At 48.1% G+C, this 20417-nt stretch overlaps 1 protein-coding gene and 1 long non-coding RNA gene across 5 annotated transcripts in view; one reads left to right on the top strand and one right to left on the bottom strand.

Moving 5' to 3' along the window:
• Nucleotides 1-10228, top strand: part of MDFIC (MyoD family inhibitor domain containing) — a 33129-nt gene extending 22901 nt beyond the window's left edge. For 3 of the 4 annotated variants that reach the window (XM_032954286.2, XM_032954287.2, XM_076067040.1), the window contains 2 exons: nt 1692-2012; nt 7044-10228. In XM_032954286.2, the coding sequence (XP_032810177.1) occupies nt 1692-2012; nt 7044-7411 (689 nt within the window). In that variant the 3' untranslated portion in view covers nt 7412-10228. Of the gene's footprint in view, nt 1-1691; nt 2013-5209 lie in introns of all 4 variants that reach the window. The other variant, XM_032954288.2, reaches the window with a different exon arrangement.
• Nucleotides 7423-19411, bottom strand: LOC142924572 (uncharacterized). The gene is made up of 3 exons (XR_012941685.1): nt 18284-19411; nt 17878-17985; nt 7423-9437 (listed from the first exon to the last, which is right to left on the bottom strand). It is a non-coding gene; the product is annotated as an uncharacterized LOC142924572 (long non-coding RNA).
• Between the last annotated feature and the right edge of the window lie 1006 nt (nt 19412-20417).

The following is a 20417-nucleotide window of genomic DNA, read 5'->3' on the forward strand; positions in this document are numbered from 1 at the left end:
GAAACCAGGGATCAATGCAGCCCAATTACTCAGAGGTGTTCGCTGCGTTGTTGACACATTTATTGCAGGGAACCTGCACACTGTTTACCCTGTGTTAAAAGGGCAACGCTTTTACGGGCATTTAAACACACCAATAACAACAGTGGCCGTTCGCCACGAAGTGGCGGTGACGCCCCTGCAGTTCTTGTGCCAGGCTAGGTGCACCTCGAGGCCACGTGAAGTGGCGAAGGCTTGCTGGCAGGAGGTCACGGAACAGACCCAGGTGCCATTGGGTCGATCGACGAAGATGACTGACGGACACACCACCTGTGCCGCCCCACTGTGTCAACTCGCTGCGTTTTATACGCTCCGCTCGTTGTTGTGAGCGTCCCTCCTCTGCCATCCGTTGTTGTTGTTGGAGGGCGACTGCTTCCAACTGCCCAGCAGCGTCCTTCGCGAGTCTTGCCGCTACTGGACGAGCAGGCCAAATACCCTCCAATGGGGTTCTCGAGAGTTCCCTCTAGCGGTGGAGGCCCTTCCGCCAACAGTGGTGTGAGCAGGCAATTGCCCGGGCAGCACCTTTAACTTTTAATTGGACGCATCACATCCCACGCTCGAGTCTACGCGGCCTCTCGGCCGATCTTATCGTGTGCCCTCTGCTGGTCGCCGGCAATCTACGTTAAACCTCTTCCTCCACATCCTCCTCGTATGCAACCCCGCAGAGTCAGATTCCCAGCCCTAACATTTGAGAACGGAGGGTGGTGGGGTGGGGTTGGGGGGGGGGGCTTTCTCCGTGTGGACTAATGGGCACGGAGAACCGTGTTTGCTTTGCGAAATTTACTTGGCGTGGGATCCACCAGTACCAATGAGTTTTAATCTAATCTTCAGCGTGTGACTCTGAACGCAGGCAGACCCCCAGGCGTTATTGCACTCGGGCGCTGGGGGGGTTAAGCCCGTGGGCCACACTCGCTGCCCTTTCACTGTAGCCTTTGATGTCGGTTCCAGTCTCGCAAACAACTCCGGGAATGATTTCGCCACGTCCTATCCCCCGCTTTAACGTTCGCAAGCTCCACACACCCGGAGCAACCGCCGAACCCCGTCATGCCCTTGATCCAATCTCCGATGCCGTAATGGACACCGGATGGGGGGGGGGGGAGAAAGCTGCTTGTCCTTTAAAACCTGGCTTCCCAATGTTTGTGAAGACATTTCCAGGGCTCTCGAGCAGCATACCAATGCGCCGTTACGCCGAAGCAGCCAACGAGCAAGCCGGCGCTGGAAACGCGTAAAGTTTTGACGGCCTGGCGAAATGCAATACAGTCGTGCGTTTTTGTTGTTGCTTTCAACAAACCGCGCGCACGTGTGCGTTTTAATTAACGTTAGCTTCATTCTAGTAAAAATAAAAAGCACAATTCTAGAAGGACAATTTGGTGACCAAATCACAATTTTGCGGAGTGTAAAAAAAAACGAGTGGTAAGTCATTTGTTCATTGGCCATGCCACTGGCATTGCCTTTTGGAAACAAATGAAATTGCTGGAGAATGAATTTCAGGTACATAATGCTGACAAATGACTGTGGGATCATCACAATCTCGCCACAACTCTTTTATGGGGCGCAGCAATTCCCGGAGTAAATACAGACAACAAAAGATGATTTTTTTTATCTCAAGCGGAAAATAAAGCAATCACTCAATATCTTAATGTGTTTTTATCCAGGCCCTCGACCTTTGAACTCGGCTCCTCGAGAACACGTCAACCCACAAGAAATCGGAGGGGCCAAAGAGGCGACGGCCAGCGCATCGCGACTCGCGTCGGACCGGGGAGATGGCCTTGACAATCCGGTCGGGCCCTGCGGCCTCGCGGGCCGTGAGCGCCGACTGCCGCCAGCGGTGCCGACACTCGCGCTGGACCCTCCGCCGGTTCGATACGAACCAAGGCGGGCGACCGGGGCCACGCCCGCCCGGCGAGCCGGCGAGCGCAGGAAGCTCAGCCAGCACTCGAAGTCGTCGCGACCCCCCCGGAGCAGCGCAAATGATGGTACGTGCTGGGCTTGAGTGACACGTGGTTTGGAGAGCGTGTTGGTGCATGCCACGAAGACAAACTAAACTTATTTTTTTTTTAATTTTACCAGGCGAGGCCCACTGAGCGATATAGCTCTATCTTTTATTTTTAGAAGCGACCTTGCCACAAATGATAGCTCAACGAAGTGGCTTATTCTAAACGCGTGACGTCGATTCTACATGTGGAGGGAAAAACCGGAGGACCCTAAGAAAAATCCACACGACCACGGGGAGAGAGAGAGAGACACCGCAAACTCCAAATATACAGGCCTCAGTGTCGGGATCAAACCCGTGACCTCCTGTATACCAGGCAAAGTGGTTAACATCTTGCCACCTTGGCGCTCCAAAATAGGTAATATTTGATATTCAGAAAAGTGAATGTTCAGGACAGGTAAAGTTGGTAAAGGTCAAGGTGTAACTCCTGCAACTGCTTGCTAATGCCACTGCTGGCAGAAGGTAAAGGTCAAGGTGTAACTCCTGCAACTGCTTGCTAATGCCACTGCTGGCAGAAGGGTCTCCAACGAGAGGGAGGTCCAGAGAGCTCCTGTCGAGAGTATTAAAATATTATTATATTATTATGCCGAGTATCTGCTGCTGGTGTGTCCTGTACAGCGCTTTGGATTCCTTGATGAAAAGCGCTATATGAATGTAATTATTATTAATTATTATTTGACCTACTTTTTTATACTGGGCAAGACCTCTTGGAAGAGTCACCCTTGCTTTTACCCCGCCACACCCAAACCTGTTGATCGACTGTGGTGTAATCGTTTATGCTGCTGGGTGGACAGAGGCCGGGGCCTTTAGAAAATATTTTCACCGTTGTTGCAACTGCCGTGTTGGTGCATTGAAGCGCAAACGCTGGATTACAAGTCGAGTGTGCTACCACACTTAAAACCAAACGAGGGCAGAAGAGATTGAGTGGCTAGATGAATTTGTTGAAGTTGCTGGGATATTTTTCTGGTGCGTGCAATATGAACATGGCAGCACAAGAGCCCCTGACAAAAGTCAGAGGGAAGTGTAAGACAATCTATTGTTATACTGCACTTCGACGCTCCCACGTCTGCGCTGACTGCCTTTCCGGAACGGCGCCGGCCAGAGTGGTGAAGTATGGTCAAATAACTTCTGAGATGGCGCGGGGAGGCGTCATCCAGCGGTGGATTGATAAAAAAAAGCTGTGCACACGTACAAAGTTAAATAAAATCCTCTTTTGACACAGGTGCACGTCATTATCATCTTTCTCAATTCAAGAAACACGTTAACTCGTACCAATCATACCCTCAACAGTGCCGTTTGTTGCAGGCCATTTAGTGGTGTTGCCCTTGTACAGCAATCGTGATGAGGAAATAAATAAATACAATTATACTGAAATACAAAACGCTAATTTTTCCAGCGTTGTTCAACACTGGAAATTGTCTGCCTTATTATGCGATTTCACTGGTGTTGATTAAATCAACCAATTATTCAACAACATTATCTATTTTCGATTTGAGTTCACCGGGCATTGAGACACGATGAGAATTGCTGAGACACGTCTGTGCCGCTTAGTGACACAGAACAGACTTTGGGCGAGCACGGTGCTGGTGGTGCTGGTGGTTGCAGAGAAGACAGTCTCATTATTATGCACACACACACACAGTGTTGAAGTACAGCCCAATGTGTCACGGTTTAATCAAGCTGAGGTCAAACATAACAAGACATCAGGGCCTCTCATTACTGTTTGTTTATTATGGGTTTTTTTTCCATTTACCATTATCAGCACTTCACTTTTAATTATTCATCATATACAGTATCGTCTGTTTTTTTTAGAATTCCGCACAGCCACCACCACCACCACAACATTCCATTTCCTAAATCCACACAATGTATCCCACCCCCCCTGGTGTATTTATATACCTTCCTCTGATAACCTTTCCCAACCGCCCGGGAAAGCTATGCTGCCCATTTATTTCCCTTAATGTCTATTTGCTACCTGATGATGATCAGGTAGCCTTATGCTATCAACACAAGTTGATAGCATAAGGCTACCTGATCATCATCATCATCAGGTAGCCTTATGCTATCAACACAAGTTCACTCCACCTCTTCAGATCTTTTGCTACCTTCCCTACTGCGATTTGACCAGGAGATGGCAGCATTGAGTGTCACCCCCTCGGCAGCGTGGGGCTTTTTCTGGATAGAGACTTGATTCGAAGCTTTCGTGACTGCAGGAATAACTCTTTGTTTTTTTCGGTAAAGTCACGTATAAATAAGAAATAATAAAATAACATAATAGCGTACGACGTTTCGGTTGCAACACAAGCAGCCATCATCAGGTACAGAAGAGCTAAATTTACGAGAGAGAGGAAACACATAACCCCAGATGTATATACAGACACCCAAGTAGGGGGGAACTAACACAGATACAACAGGGGACGCAGAGAGAGAAGCATACCAAACAAACAGGGTTTAGCAAAATTTGGAAACCATATAAAGCAACACAGACGGTCGGTCAAAACACAATTAACGCATAGTCTGGTTGATTACGCTATTTCAAAGATTGCTAAATTGCAAGTTGAGTATGAAATTTTAAATACAGACCGCGCACACACACATAGACATCCAAGTAGAGCGAACCAGCACAGACACGCACACAGTGAAGTCGCCTTAAATAGGCAGAGAAGGTAAGGCTGAGAGGCAACGGGACAAATTAGCATGAGGTATGCATGGAGCAAAGGGGGCGCAGCAGCACACACTCGGAAACACCAAGGCCCACACACAGGCAGAGCGTCTGTATATACATCTGGGGTTATGTGTTTCCTCTCTCTCGTAAATTTAGCTCTTCTGTACCTGATGATGGCTGCTTGTGTTGCAACCGAAACGTCGTACGCTATTATGTTATTATATTATTTCTTATTTACACGTGACTTTACCGAAAAAAACAAAGAGTACTTTTTCTGGATACTCCGGTTTCCTCCCACACGCGAAACACTCATCGATGGGATTTGGCCAATCAACACAATGTAGCAGATCTCATTTGTGGGAGGTCTTGGTCTTCCCTTTGCCACACTCTTTTCAATTCCCTCTAACCGCCTCCGCTCACTGCCCTCTGCCCATCCTTCCCCTGTCTCCTACGACCTGATCTCCCTCCCTCTGCACCTCTCCCCAAACCGGCGTGGCCTCCTCCCTGCTCTTCAGGCTGCGCCTCGCTCCTCCTCACCCGCCTCTTCTGTCGCTGCCGCGAGCCGTGCCTGACGCTGCCCCTCCGCTGCTGCCTCGTGGCCCTGCTGGCGCCGCTGTGCCGGGCGTGCGGGCGGGCGGGCGGGCGGGCGGGCACCTGCTGCCCCTGTGACCCGCACCGCGACGCCGCCCCAGTCGCCGCCGGCGAGCCCCCCGCGACGGGGCGTCCACGCCGCGCGAGGGTCCCTACTCGGCGAGGTCCACCGGCACCCCAAGTTCGACTTCACGCCGTGCGAGGAGTGCTGTGAGGTCGTGGAGGTCGTGGAGGTCGTGGAGGTCGTGGACCTCTGCATCGAGTGCTCCAACCTGTGCTTCCGCGAGTAGTCGAAGAAGCGCACGCGGAGCTGTAGCTTAACCCCCCCCCGCCCGCCTGCATCGACCATGCAACTGCTTTCTCGCTCCGAGACTAATGCCAGCCCTGTGGCTTTCTCTCCTCACTCCTGCCCTGCCCGTTTCAAGTATTCGCCATTGACGTGTGTGCGTGCGTACGGACGAGTTGTAAACGATTGTTTACAAGTGTGACCGAGCCACCTGAAATTATTTTGTTGTATCTGGGAATCTGAGCTTTGTTCGAGCCTTGGTTGGTACTTAGATGGGTGACCCCTAACATAATTACACATTTTTCACATTACATATCGTGGCATTACGGGTAAAAGCATATATAAGCAGACCTAATGTGCTTTAGTTCATCTCCCTAATGGCTTTCCAGACAGGGCACATTGGCTTTTTATCTGGAAAAACAATTGGCCAAATTTTTTAAGTAGTTTTTTTTTTTATGTAGATACCGACGACGAAGTTCTACTTATATACACGGTATATATGTACACATGCCTAGGGGTATACTAGCAGGATACAAATCTTTAGATTCAAATATAGACATGCATATTAACAATCCTGCAAGATATAAAAAGAGTCAATCCATAGATTCTTTGTGAACCCATTGCTGGATGAAGGCCACCCAACGCTGGACATTACTATGTTTAATTTCTTTCACATCGTACCGGCGAACGAGTCACGGTGCTCGAATTGTAAATGTTGTTGTGTTTACTCTCCAACACACCGGTGTGCTGTACTAGTAACTAATTGGCATGTTTTGTTACGTGACAAACCTTACTAATTGGCTGTGTCGGGTGGTGGCGGGTTTAACGACGCATTTATATTCACATGATATAACCCAAAGAAAACTCTTATTTGGTAATATTTCTCGTGAAAGCATACATGTTAAACGTACGTACGTAGCCAACCGCGCTAATCGGAGGTACTGTGTTGCTGATGGGGGTTCTTTGACCATACTTCACCGTGCTGGTCAATGCGCATTGGTGAAGGGAAGGGCTCAGATCCAGGTGATATATATACACGTGTATATATCACTCGCTACTGACGGTTGCCCGGTTCATAGCTCGCTGCGTAAATCCGCTTTACCATCAATCCACCCCAGCTGACACGAGGTGCGGGTAAACACGCACTTGAACAAAGTTTACTAAACCAACGCAGCAAACCCCCCCCCACACACAAAAACGCTCCTGGCAATTCCAAGACGCGACATCTAGTTAAAACGGAGCGAGCTGCGTGCCCAGGGGAAATACCGCTTCATTTGGGAGGACGCCATCAACTGTAGTCCTTAATCCCCATCCCATGCAGCGATCCCAATAATCCGGCGCGGCTAAAAGTAGCCGCAGAGTTTAAAAATCAAAACACGGCGAGCTGCAAAACCTTCCCGCGCTCGCCGCGACAACAACGAACCCTCCTCCTGGCTATGCGTCCCTCAATCCACCTCGCCCGCCGCTTGCAGACTGCTGCGTGCGCAGCGTGCTGGCGTGCCTCTACTGCGAGTTTGCGTCGCTGTGCTGGATGCTGGTGTCCTGCGCCTGCTGCTGCCACCACTGCTGCTCCTGCGCGGAGGAGAGCGGCGCCGGCGATGCCGAACGCTGTCTCGGCGGCGCCGACTGCTGCCCGGGCGCCGAGCTGGGCGGCGGCTGCTGCTGCTGCGGCTGCTGCTGCGTCTACTGCTGCTGCTGCTGCGGCCCCGAGGCCGGGGAGGACGTGCCCCCGTGCGGGCTGTGCGGAGACGTTGACGGCGGGATGCTGCAGGGATGTTGCGAGTCGTCGGACTGCGTGGAGATCTGCTTTGAGTGCTGTGGATTTTGCCTCCTGTCCTGAGCGGAGCGATGCTGATTTGACTGTTCGCTTCAAATCAAGATTGGTCGCAGAAAAGAAGGACGTTTTTTTGTTGTTATATTCACACTTGGCTTGTCCCCCCCCCGCCAACCCGGCCCGGCAGATGGACGAGAAGAGTGCAGATGCACAAATGTACACACAGCCCGTACATGTATGTGTACATGCGTTGCACACTCGAGATGAAGGACGTGGGCAGGTGCTCCAAATTGAGGGCAAACACATTTATTGTGGTCAATCTGTAAAATGCAACAGCACGTGTGTCACACACAGCAATCCTCAACCGAGTCGCCATTAACCACGTGACTGGTGTACAAGTCAGGTTCATCAATAACCCTGCCAGCCACCCACAGGCCCAACTCGATTATCACGTGCTGGTGTACACACGTGCATTGATGTACAGCACAGCACATAAGGACTTTCACAAAACCACACTTTATTGCCTTGCTGCACGAGGAAGTAATTAAAAGAGTGGTCCATTCCTAATGTGCCACACATGTAGGGTACTTTTTTTGTATGCACTGCTGGATGAAGGCCTCCCATAATTGTGGCTTGTTACGGTTATTTTTTTACCATACTTCCCCATGATGGTCAGTACCGGTTGGTGAATAGGGCGCTAGGACTGGATCAGATATCACTCACCACTGATATTAGCTGTGGCCATGAATCAAATACAGGTTGCAGGGGTTCATAATGCCATGTGCTTAGTGCTAACCACTGTTGTAATTTACGTGTAGTGAAATGTTTTACTGTCGTGACAAGTGATGTAAGGGAGCAGAGTGGTGGTGTGGCCAGCACCATGCACGGCCAACTCTTTCGCTCGGGGTCTGATATGGGATCACACCGAACCGCAGACTCATTTTAGGTTGAGCTGACCGATGGGAGATCCAGATGAGATGAACACAGCAAGTGTCACTGCTGTTGTGCGTGGCCAGGTTTTTGTTTTCCAGTCACTAACAAACCTTTTTCACTAGCACATCCGAACTGAGCAATCGCAGGTCTTCCACGGTATTGGTATTTTTCCACCTGCTATTTGCCGTGCCGAGCCAGAACCAAACCGTGCTACACTGGCTTCACAAAACATCTCAATCTGCCTCTGGGGCCAAGCAGGGCCATGCGCATGTTAATCCTGCGTGATGTCAGCAGCATGGCTTGGCTTCTGTTGTGGAAAAAAAACACCTAAAATCTTTGCACAGTGTACTAACAACTTACAAAGACAAAGATCCCCCGTATAGACTTAACAGACGGTTGGAGCAAGTACTGTTAGCGAGCACCTATGAAGGAAGCGAACTCGGGTCGCCGGGTTCGTAGCGCAGAGCGCCAGCTTAACCGTTGCACTCCCACTCCCCGCAACAACTTACACCATACATTCGCAAACGCACAGAAAGCATGCGCATCACTTTTTGAGCGTATCTCTGCTGAGACGCGATTACGATCGTTACCATCTGTGCCACTGTCTTCCCACCGTGTTGACGATCTCCCCTTTACGCCTGTTCCCGTCGCGCTTTGTCTTGCGGGGGGTCTCCCTTCAAGGCTACCGCTGCCTTCTCGTCACGATCTGCTCCGAGTAACGAACCTCCCTTTCGTGCACGTCCTTCAATAGCCTTGCAAAGCCATCTAGTGTGCACTCGTTTGTGCTTATTGTCCAGGGAATGCCGAGTATGAACCGATACGGTTGCATCTCAAAAACAAATCTTTCCTTGCCCTCATCTGCCTTCTTCATTGTCCGTGATTCACATCCGTACGACAAAGACGCACGCGACTATTTAAATGAACCCACCACTGCGCTCGATCTCATCATATCTCATAAGCTAAGCAGCTTTTTTTGAGCCTGGTCGGTGCTCGCTGGAGCTTTACAGGCGTTGTAGGCACGGGGCCAGAACGTGGCCAAGAGATGTTGGTCAACCCCTCTCGTACGCGTGATGGGTTTTCTCCGGCATCTCCAATTTCCTCCGACGCGAAGCCAAGCGCTCGTGGAGTTGACCCAAACATCCAAGTGCAAGGGGCCATCCTGAAAGAAACAAAAGAGTCTTAAGACTCACTTAGACTTCTCCTGGGTCAATAATTGGCATTGTGGAGCATCGATACTATAATGTAACAATTCATGATAACGCACGGCCCTTTTTAGCAATCCACTGCTGGACGAGGCCTCCCCATGCTGTACTGGTCATTAGGGCTGTTTGAATATACTTCACCACGCTGGTCAGTGCGGGTTGGTGAAGGGGGAAGCGAGACACTACCGCCCTAGGCTGTTGTGGTTTGCTCTGCGCAGGTCTGCAGTGCCTTTCGAGGTTACTCACTGCGCACCGTTCGACGTTTCGCGACCGCGCGCCGGGAGCGAAACGTCGAACCGAGCAACGCGCGAGTGCGACCCGATAGCACGCATAAAGAGGGCGTGTCAAAACAAAAATGTGGGTGATTATAAAATCAGGGGAGTATCTATGAACGGATCACCGTGCAGAGTGGTGCACTCCGCGAGCACGCTCCCGAATGCTTTATGAACACAATTTGGAATTGTTTTGTTTCCAAGCTGCAGAACCTTGGACCTTGCCACTGCTCGTATGTGTTTGTTCCGCGCATGCAATATTTGTTGACATACATTGGCCAACGGACGCATGTTAATGAATTCCATATAACTGCCACCCATAGAAACATCGTAATGTTTTGTCTTTTTATGTCCTGGATTTAAGTGTGCGTTTGTACTATGTATTAAAAAAGGCCCACTTCTGAACTTATTTCATGACTATTTGCAGAATATTATAAAAAAAAACGTGTTTCAATAAAACGTATGTGGAAAACGTGTTTTGTATTTAAAAAAATCAATTTGGAGTAATCATAGTACTTAATTCCACATTATTTCGAAAATCAATTATAAAGGCAGTGTTTACTGGAAATCAAACGCACATACTGCACGGCAGTGTGGACAATGTTTGAGACGTCATTACAAGCGCATAACATTGTTGGGGAAAATAGATGGATTAAAGAAGAAGAAAAATAATAATAATAACAAACTTAAAAAAAAAACGTTATTGCAGCAATTTAGCGTAATTTTTTTTCAATTTGTAAACATAGAATGAAATGTCCACTTACGTTTGGAATAACAATGCAATAAAACAGAACAGCCCATATACAATGTTTATCGGTGGAGATGGGGGAAAGCTGCAATTAAGCTGCGGTAAGGATGTGGTGGATGTGTGACTCAGGACTCTGAGATACCGGGCCAGCACTCCGGAGATCCTGGGATCGAATCTGGGATTCAACCACTGCCCATAGATTAAACCAGGACCCTCCAATCGAGTGAGTTGGGGGCCTCAGCCCGGTCGTCAATGATTGAATGCAGCAGCAACAAAAAAACTCAAAAGTTGAATCGGATCATTGTTACTTCAAATTGGATGAATTCCAGCTCAGAGAATCAAGGCTACGTATCAATTTCACTGACGTGCGACGAAGATTACTCTCTGTTTGCATGGTATGCGGGGAAGTTCGTCTCGCAGTGTGTGGATAGAAAGGGAATTCGGATGCAGTTATATCATATCTCTTTCTATGGGCCATTTTTTTAACACATGGGGTGATGCACTGCTCTGTAAGAGAGTTATGAACAACGTCAACTAAAGCGATTACGCCAATTGCACATATTAAATCCTACTTCTTCTTGATGCTGCAGCCTCCAACTATTATTCTAGACTCTATCTCTCCGACCTCTCTACTTCTCTGCTACGAAGAAGGGTCATTGCCAAAACCTTCGCCTATTACATATTTGTTTTCTTTTAAGGCCACGTTGTTATTGTCGAGTGTTCATTTTTTTGTTGTTAGTCCTTTTCTTAAGTTATCTGCCCAAGGACAGCCCTGTGGTGCAGGCCCTCTCAATTCCATCCAATCCCAAGGCCTCTTCAATTCACGACACTGCACCCAATCCTGGAATTCTTGAGCCATAACCAGGGCAGGACAGTTGTGATGGTTTTTCACCTTGCATCCTCAACAGTGTTTTGTCATGTAACACCACTAGCACCACCGGATGTAGTTAGCATTATTTCCAGAATGGCAACTGTAATACATTTGGTCGGAAAAGTAGATGTTTCGTTCTTTTGTTCGGTATTTCTGGAGGCATAATTATATTCCTTAACGTGGCGTAAACATTCAGTTGAAATCTACATAAGCTCTTCTTGCACTCTATTTTTGCACGTATGTAAACTGTACATGAACATTATTTCCCATTATTTTAAGAATGGTTGAGCATTACGTGGCAGGAGGGGGCAGGTAACCTATGTGTTTTGAAAAATTCGTTTTCATTTTACATCAATCAATCAGGTCTTTATTTCTATAGCACTATTTCGTGCAAAGGATGCCATTCAAAGTGCTGTACAGATTAAAAAAACGTATAGACTAAATCACACGAAGAATAAAATCTAATTCTATACAAAACAAAATTGCATTATAATAAATTATTATCGAAGGCATATTAAAAAATAACCCTATAAAATAATCTTAAGTAAAAGCAAGTTTTAAAAGGTGAGTTTTTAGGTTTAACTTAAAACTGCTTAATGATTGTGAAGCCTTCAGATCATTAGCATATTCCCACGATTCAATGCGATGTACGGAATGCTGCGGCATGATTCCTTCTCGGTGCTAGACAAGACTCGTCACGGGAGCTCATTAGAATGCGGTGGGCTCGAGTCTGTGGATGGAAATACCGCTCAGCAGCGAGGGCAACAAGCTCTCCTAGTTTGAATTCCAGTCAGTCAACTCTGCCCCCCATCATCGTCATCATTATCATCATCATCAATCATCGAGAGTCTATTGTGCAGCAGCTGCGGGATCTGGCAGAGGGTCGAAGTGTTGGCGAGGAGTAGTGGCATCAACGGCTTACGCCTTAATAATATCTTGATCTTGATCACCATCATTAATCATCATCAGCAGCAACCATCATCTATCATCAATCATCATCATACCTCTAGATCAGTACACTGAGTATTACCAAGTGATCGCGAGCTGGTGGGAAATTGAGAGTGGTTGTCCTATGAAGGAGAGCGACTCCTGACGTAGGAATGTAGAAATTAACAATCTGAGATGACCCCTGCTCAAAGCTCGCTTGAGCATCCAGACAACGCGTTCATGGATCTCGACGTAATGTGGCGTGCGTCCATGTATTAAGCCCTGTGCGCAGACGCCCCTTGCCGTATAATTCATTGTCACGATTCGGAGTGGCGCGTTGATTCAATAACGCGTTGCATCGTCGCGCTTTCCAGTGGCCGCAAGTGTCACGTGGCGAACGAATCGCAGTATACGCAACGTACGTGAATCCACAATAATGAAATGTCCCACGCCAAATCTGATGCGTGCACAGAGTAAACGCGCCCGAGAGAGCCGCATCCCCTACAGAGATGGAGCGATGGATTGATTTTTGATTGATTGATTTTCTTGGTTGACGCGGGTAAGTAACATTCAGCTGAGAAGCTGTTTCACAAGAATGACCCGCGAAGGGGACCCCTGGTGATGGAATTAGCTCGCGTGTGCTTGTTCGGCGGATTGCCGCTTCCCAGCAGTGGCAGACGGTGACGGCTTGTGGCGAGGCATTCATCCAGCAGTGGATAAATCACGGCCGCTGTTGCTGACGGTGCTGTTGGTGATTGTGAAGCCAAGGACCGATGCAATTTCATTTTACGAATCTTTCGTTCGACCGATAACGTGTGTCTTTCCACGTATAAGTGTTTGAATAATTAATAATGATGATGCTGATGACGAAGAGAAGAAAACAGGCTTCATAGAGCATGTTTTGGGGCTTGTTTGTCTGCCTCACTCGTTGCAACTGTGTCGACTGCAAACCGCTGCCAAAGGCCTCGTCGGCAGAGACGCAGGACCGAAGAAAGAGGCTCACGAACGCGACGTCACGAAACATTTCCCAACATCTGCCTTCAGCGGGCATCCCCCCGAGGAACACGGCAGTGAGCCAAGCCCATCCATAACGGCGGGAAAGCACATCATTATTATTACTATTGCGGTCATTATTGCTGCTGCTGCTGCTGCTGCAGCGGCAACACGGCGAGCCACCACGAAGGAGGAAGGTGTCGAGGGGAGGGGTGAGTCCCATTGGGGGGGTGGAGGGGGCGTGGGTGGAGGGACCCCCCCCCCGCCTTCCCCCCACCTCTCCGATCACGCTCAGATTAATGCCCTGTCTGCAACCGACACGGGAGGCAATAAAGAGGGCTTCTTTCCCAAGCGGCTGACAATTTTGAAGTGGCCTTTATTTATCTGGGTGACATCGCGACACGGCGCCGGCGGCGTGGAAGCAACGCGACAATCGGCAAACACTGGATCGGGGCTGATTACGGTCGCAAACACTAAGGGAGGGAGGGAGGGGGGGGGGTCGGGGGGCTTCTGCGATTCCGCCCGGAATTCGACGTTCCGCGAAAAAAGGGGGGAAGGAGATTCCGAAGGAGAAATGGCACGCGGTAGGGGTGGGTTTTTTTTCTCCCTCTTTTCTTCTTCTTCTAATGAGCCGGATGAGCCACAACACGGTATCCCTCGCATTAGCGCTCGTTTACAGTCACATTTGTGACTCAAACTGCCACGGATCTAAATAGGGAATAATGAAGATAATTAAACATGAGAGACGTGTCTGCTACGCGCGTGTTTTTTTTAATTGGGGGTACATTTGCATTATTCCATCGCGTCGCGGACACAAAAAGGTTTCACATTAATCCGACACTATCAGCAGCAGGCTGCCATTAGAACGGGTGGTGTCAAACCGCAAGCGGCGCGGCCGCACGACAATCCGCGATGCATTGATTGATACAGTTTAGCATTGTCCGAAGTAAGCCCGCTACAAAGCCACAGAAAAAAAATCAATAAGCATTATGCGCTGATGTATAGTGAGGTTCTTGGCTTTCATTTATTTCTGCTCCGCCTTGTATGAAAGTCGCAGGCGAGTCGCGACGGTCGTGACAGTAGATACGCTCCACCTTGACTAACCTCAAAGCGTCGTGCCCCGGGGGAAGGAAAGGGCCCAGCTGTGAGGTTCCTGCTGGCCCAGCATGGCTACAGAGAGCTTGTTAATTGCGTATTGGCATTTTACAGGTGTTGCACTGTCACTGGCTTGAAGCGTTTTCACTGCTTTTGCCATTTTTTTCTTTCTCTCTTTCTCTCTCTCTCTCCCTGAAATGTTTACTCCGATTGTGCTATCGCCGTCTTGGCACGAGATGAAATGTAGTTTCGAGAATCTTGCGGGGTGGCGGAATCCTGCGTTAGAGAACGGTCCATGATGGGATGCTTTTGTTTTTAATCCTAACATGAGTGGTCACACTGCTTTTTGTGTTTGGTTTGTTGTCCTCCCCCCCCCCCCCCCGAACCTCTCATTAGCATGGTTGGGTACGTACGGTGCGAAAGAGGATCAACATACATACTTTCCTACATGCCCTGTTATAAACAGAAATATCACCCGTCATATGGCAGTAAAACCGATATGATTTTTTTGCATTCTAAGAGCTGGAATTTAGCCACATTAAGTGAACACTTCATTTAGTAACATCGGGTGCTTTCCACTTTTTACGTAGTCATTAGTCAACAAGCTTAGATCATCAACTTGCTATACTTTGTAAAAAAAAAAAGCTCAACATTTGTAAGTAAAACCATGGCCTTAAAAGGAGATATATATATGAGCTGATGTTTCAGGCAATGTCCCTTTTTCACAGCATTGAACTTGAGTTACACTTGAGAAGTCAGTTGAATCACGAGCGTCTAAAATCCTGGATTAGAACCCAGGATTTAGACGGTGCCGGCTCAGTCTTCTGACCCCTGTACCACGTGACCAACTCTGGCGTTTTCATTTTTTAAGTAAACAAAACAATTCCATGATACCTGTTCACATTAATTCCCTAACTTTTTATAATCCCCAAAATTAATGCATTTGAGGGGGGGGGGGGGCGGTTGTCACGAAAATAACGATTGCTACAATTAACAAATTCAGCTAATGTGTGTGGTATTCTTTTAGCCCAGGCACGGCTATCGTGTTTATCACAAAACTGTGAACACCCAGTTGTAGTTGCCAGCAGGATTTGTTTTTGTTGCGTACGAAAACGTGAACGGTATAAACCGTGAGTCCTGCAACGCGTCGGGGTAAAACGCCACCTTCGCGCGAGACGCGTCCGCAACCAGCCTTGCTCGGCTCTGAGGCTCGGAGCAACGTGACAAACGCTTGCATCGACCGATGAGAGCGCTGTTGCCGCGTGACCTGCCAGTCGCTGTTGCCAAGCGCAGCTTGAGGGGGGCGGGGGTGGAAAGAGGAGCCGCGGTTTTAAAAACCGCGCTCTGTCATCATGCCTCCCTCCCTCCGGTCTCGCGATTTGCTGCGTGTTTGCCAATCGACGGAGGCGCTCCGTGTCATCGCGACTTAATTGGCATTTGGATGGAGCGCGTCGATGATGTCGAAATGTCGAGATGAGAAGTGGCACGGCAACAAAAAAATATTTGCAGAATAGGAATCCGGAGAACAGCCCGAGATTGAGAGTGGGACATTTGCTCAGTAGCGTGGGTATTTCAATTATACACATCACCCACGCCTTGTTGAGAAAATATGGGAATGGTGTCGTGGATTTTAAGAAACAAATGAATTGGAATCACTCCACGTTAGAGGGCTTTGTAACTTTCACATCAGAGCGGAAGCATGTCAAACCAGTGCAGCGGCACATCTCGGAATTTAATTTTGCAGGTGAGATATGCCCCTAATAGGAATGTCAGGTAAAATGAGCATGCATACCTCCCTGCTTGTAACATCATTATCATCAACAGTGGAATTAGCAGCAGCAGCATCAGCCATTCTCACTCCACAACTACATGGGGGCCATCTGGCTCAGTTGCAGAGCGATACACTTTCAGCGATAGGAATGTCGCAAGGTTAAATCCTGGTTAGAGGTTAGACTCAGCCCATTAACTCTTTGGGTTGATAAAATAGCTACCACTACGTGAGGAAGTTAACAGTGGCTATATCCTGTGGTTAAACTCGCTACCGACATCTGAATTATGAATTCCCACCACTGGCTCAGCGCTCCAATGATTCAATGCGCATTTGAGGAAGAAATCACTTAAACTTTTCACAACCCTATAAACAGTAGGCAGAGTCCATCTCTATCAAAGACAAAGACGGCGATCCCCTGTATAGTCTTTAACAGACTGTAGGTGCAAGTGCTGTTAGCGAGCACCTATAAAGGCCGGCACAGTACACAATGGGGTCGGTGGCCAGCACCACGCCCGGCCGCCTTTGTCTCCCCAGTGGCAATGTTTTACACACCGTACCAGGTACTTATTTGAGGCTGAGTCGATCAAAGGGAGGCCCAGGACCGGTTCAGATAATCGTCAATGGTGTTGGCCGTGAGCGGCAATCGAACCCGGGTCGCGGGTTCGTAGTGCAGCGCATTAACAGCTACACTACACTCCTCACACGCGCGCGCACACACACACACCTGGTATTTAAATTTTCCACCTCCACATGAGCCATCTCTCTTGTGTTCCCTCGCTGCCATTTCATTAAAAAAATATTGCCAATCAGTTACGATCCAATCTAATGTTCTATCACTGTGATCACCATTTTATTATTATTATTATTATACAATGCGTCCTTGGTCCACATTGCCGCTGACGAGTGGATTGACGGTACACTTTGGGGATCCGCGATATTGGTTTCTTTGAACAATACATCATTGAATGCGCAGGGGGGTTTATCAAGATGTTGCGCGTGTATCAAGATTGTTGTGGTAACTGTGCGCGTTTTGATCCATCATGCTGGGTGTGTGCGCTCACCCTGCGATGAAGGGTGAAAGTAAGTAAAACAAGCAAATTTATTGTAATACATTTACGTAAAATAATTGTCCTTGCTCCCAATTTGTGCTATCGGTGTCACGTCATGGGACGAAGTCTCTTGCAGAGCTGTGCATCATTGATCCACAACAGAGAGGAGCCCGTGGACGCAGATGTTACAAAACTACTTCTGAGATCGCATCTAGTGATCTCTTCATTCGCATGCGAGCTTGCTGCACTTCTCTGCACGAAACCCTGTCCCAGAGAAACATTTACCATGTGGCAATACAAACCGCCACGCAATTTTCAATTTAGCAACATAAATTTAAAATCCAAATTTAATCCGACGAACTTCCCTTACGACGTTCGTCGGTGACCGCGCCGAGATCGTCAGCTCACTCTGCTGGAGGAGAAACCCGATTTAATCACTGTTTGGTAAAACCCAGAATCGAACTAAGGGTCTCAGCAGCGCCGGCTCAGCCCTGACCCCCTGAGCCACCGGGCCTCCTCGCAACGATGGATGAAAGTTTAATTGATCAGCGCGTATACCGTGCCGCGGGACTGAAACGACGGTGGTGGGGGAACGGGGGGGTGGGGGGTGGTGTGCCGCTGGGTTCCCGTGTGTCCACATTGTGAGATGTTCTCGTTAGACGCGGTTGTACCGTGATTAACCCCTCCAGAGATGGCGTGATCCCCATTCCAGTGCCGGCTCCGTTGCTTTTTCACGTCCTGCGCTTGCCCGCGTGCAGGCCCGCACGGCGCGCAGAGACCTGCGCACGCATCGGTGCACGTACATGGACGAGCGAAATCAGACGTGGCCCGATTCTTAAACAATCATACAAACTCTTCCGAAGCAATGGCATTTTTTTTCAACAACAACAAAAATGTGGTGTTATCATGGCACAAGGATATAAAATGAAGTCACGATAACCGCCCACAGACTTCGTAATTGAAAATAATAACTCTTAAAGCACGTTTTCAAAGTCGCTTCGGAAGGGTGAAGACAATAAACGCAGTTTTGTGAACATAAACTAACGCAGACGATTTCACCGCAAACATTTTCTGAACCTGCGCGTGCATCTGAGTCCTTGCGGAGGAAAGGGTTAATTGCCACTGTGCTTGTGAGCTGCGTGTGCCTTACCCTTGCTGGGTGTCTAATCCACTGCACTGAGATCAAAAGATAGAACCGTGTACAATCGGACACGGGCCAATACCCCAAGGAGAGATATACGAGAGTCAGACAGCCCGCGTAGGCCTTATCCCTAATTACGACTTACTTCACACTAGCCCGTTCTCAGCACACACATTTCAATTGCATTATAATATCAGTTCCCCAAACAAAATTAATAGACGAATGCAATGTGCATACAAGTTGTGATTTTAATTGCAGTAAACTGAGAGAGGCGAGGTAGCCAATGTAATGATTCTAAGGTCTGTTATTTTAACATGTAAATGCGAGTGCGCTCCATAATCATTAACAATGAAATCTATGAACTGTTAAATTAAATCTTGGATTCCACGAGTTATTATGAACTAAAACACAGCGCGATGAATTGGGATGATTATTTTTTTTATTCCGCGCGTGAAAACTCAAACAAATATTTCACAAATGTGTACGGCAAAATCGACTCCTGGAGGGTTGACCGCAACACGCAACGTTTGTTTAATCGTTCAGCTGTTTTAGCTGCAGACCTCGGCACCAACATCGTCCGGCGATGTCATCAAAGTGGACACGGTGCTGCCCCACAGTGGCTAACACGAGCAAATGGACAAACCTGAAAGACCTCAGAGAAGTGTTTCTCAAACTTTGCTTTGGCACAACTCGTACGCACGTCGAATTTCTTTCGCGCCGTACGTAGCCGGCCGTACGTAGCCAGCCGTACGTAGCCAGACGCGCACAATGGAGGTGCGGCGGAATGACGACAAACTGCACACGTAGCCGATTAAAACATTTACGTGGACCGCGCAAGCCCCCCACACAAACGCATTAACTTATCTGTCAATACCAGGACATGCAAATTGATTCATATCACCGGAATATATTATGTATTAATTAAATGCAGCTATACTTTTGTTTAAGGGGGGGGGCATTTAGATCTTCGGGTTAGGGTAGTTCAAGCAAGGTATTTTTATTTTTACCTAACTTATTTTTTTTATTAAATGCGAGTAAAATGTAAATTCACGCGCGAATCAATAAACGTTGCCATTATTAGCCGGCTCAACCCGCGTTCGCATCACAGCCTCGCAGACCCCCCGATGGTGGCGGTGCAGGGATCTGCGTTCTGGGAACCGATGCTCTTCAGTGACACCTCCACATTCCATCAACGAAGTTTCGGTAAAGCGAACTGTGGATTTATTACCATTACTTTAAATGGAAAGTTAAATAATAAATGGAGAAATACTTAATTTTCGTCGATCTACGTTTGCATATAAATAAGAATATTATGTTTCTTCGCTATGTTTCTGTAATTTGTGTCAGTTTTTTAACAAAAAAATTATTCATACTGCACAGTATGAAATATAATAGTATTTTCAATAACAAAAATTGTCTTTGTTTATAACATGAATGGAAAGTTACGACGTTTTATAGTATGAAATGGTAAGTTACCAAGGCTGGGAACGCATCCTCATTGTGCTAATGTTGAAGGTTATTCAATATACGACGTTTCACAACACGGAAGAAGCTCCAAGAAAGCGTCGACTCCGGATTTGCGAGGTACTCCCGCAGTTGCAAGGGCGCCTATCTGTCTTGTTAAACAGACGCGCCGCGCAAATTGCAAGCCTGTTGACAGCGTAGGTTTTATTTAAAGCAGCCGTGAGCCAGATGCCCTCTTTGAGTTTGACGTCTCCCGCAAACGGGGGGCACTGAATAATGGCAGCTGGCGGTCCCTTGTGCAACGCTCTCTCTCTCGCAAATTAAAGGCAGACCGTACTATTCTGGCAATGATTTGCAACACGCGGCTGCTTCGAACGAAGATCTGTGCATCTGACAGGCACGGTAAGCAAGGTTTGGCCACATCCGGTGCGAACTTAAACAAAAAGGGGAGGCGCCAACTCGGGCAATGCGAGGTACGTCTCACGCTTCCCCGAGGCTGCGTGAGTCGTACCTTGCTGTTGTTGTTGTTTGTGTGTGTGTTGCTTCACTCACTTTCCCCTATTTGTAGTGTTGACTGCACAACGATGGCAGCGTTTAATGATGCAC

The sequence above is a fragment of the Petromyzon marinus genome, chromosome 14 (genome assembly GCF_048934315.1).
Source record: "Petromyzon marinus isolate PM22_M1 ecotype Great Lakes invasive population chromosome 14, UKy_Petmar_22M1.pri1.0, whole genome shotgun sequence".
Taxonomy (NCBI): Eukaryota; Metazoa; Chordata; class Hyperoartia; order Petromyzontiformes; family Petromyzontidae; genus Petromyzon; species Petromyzon marinus.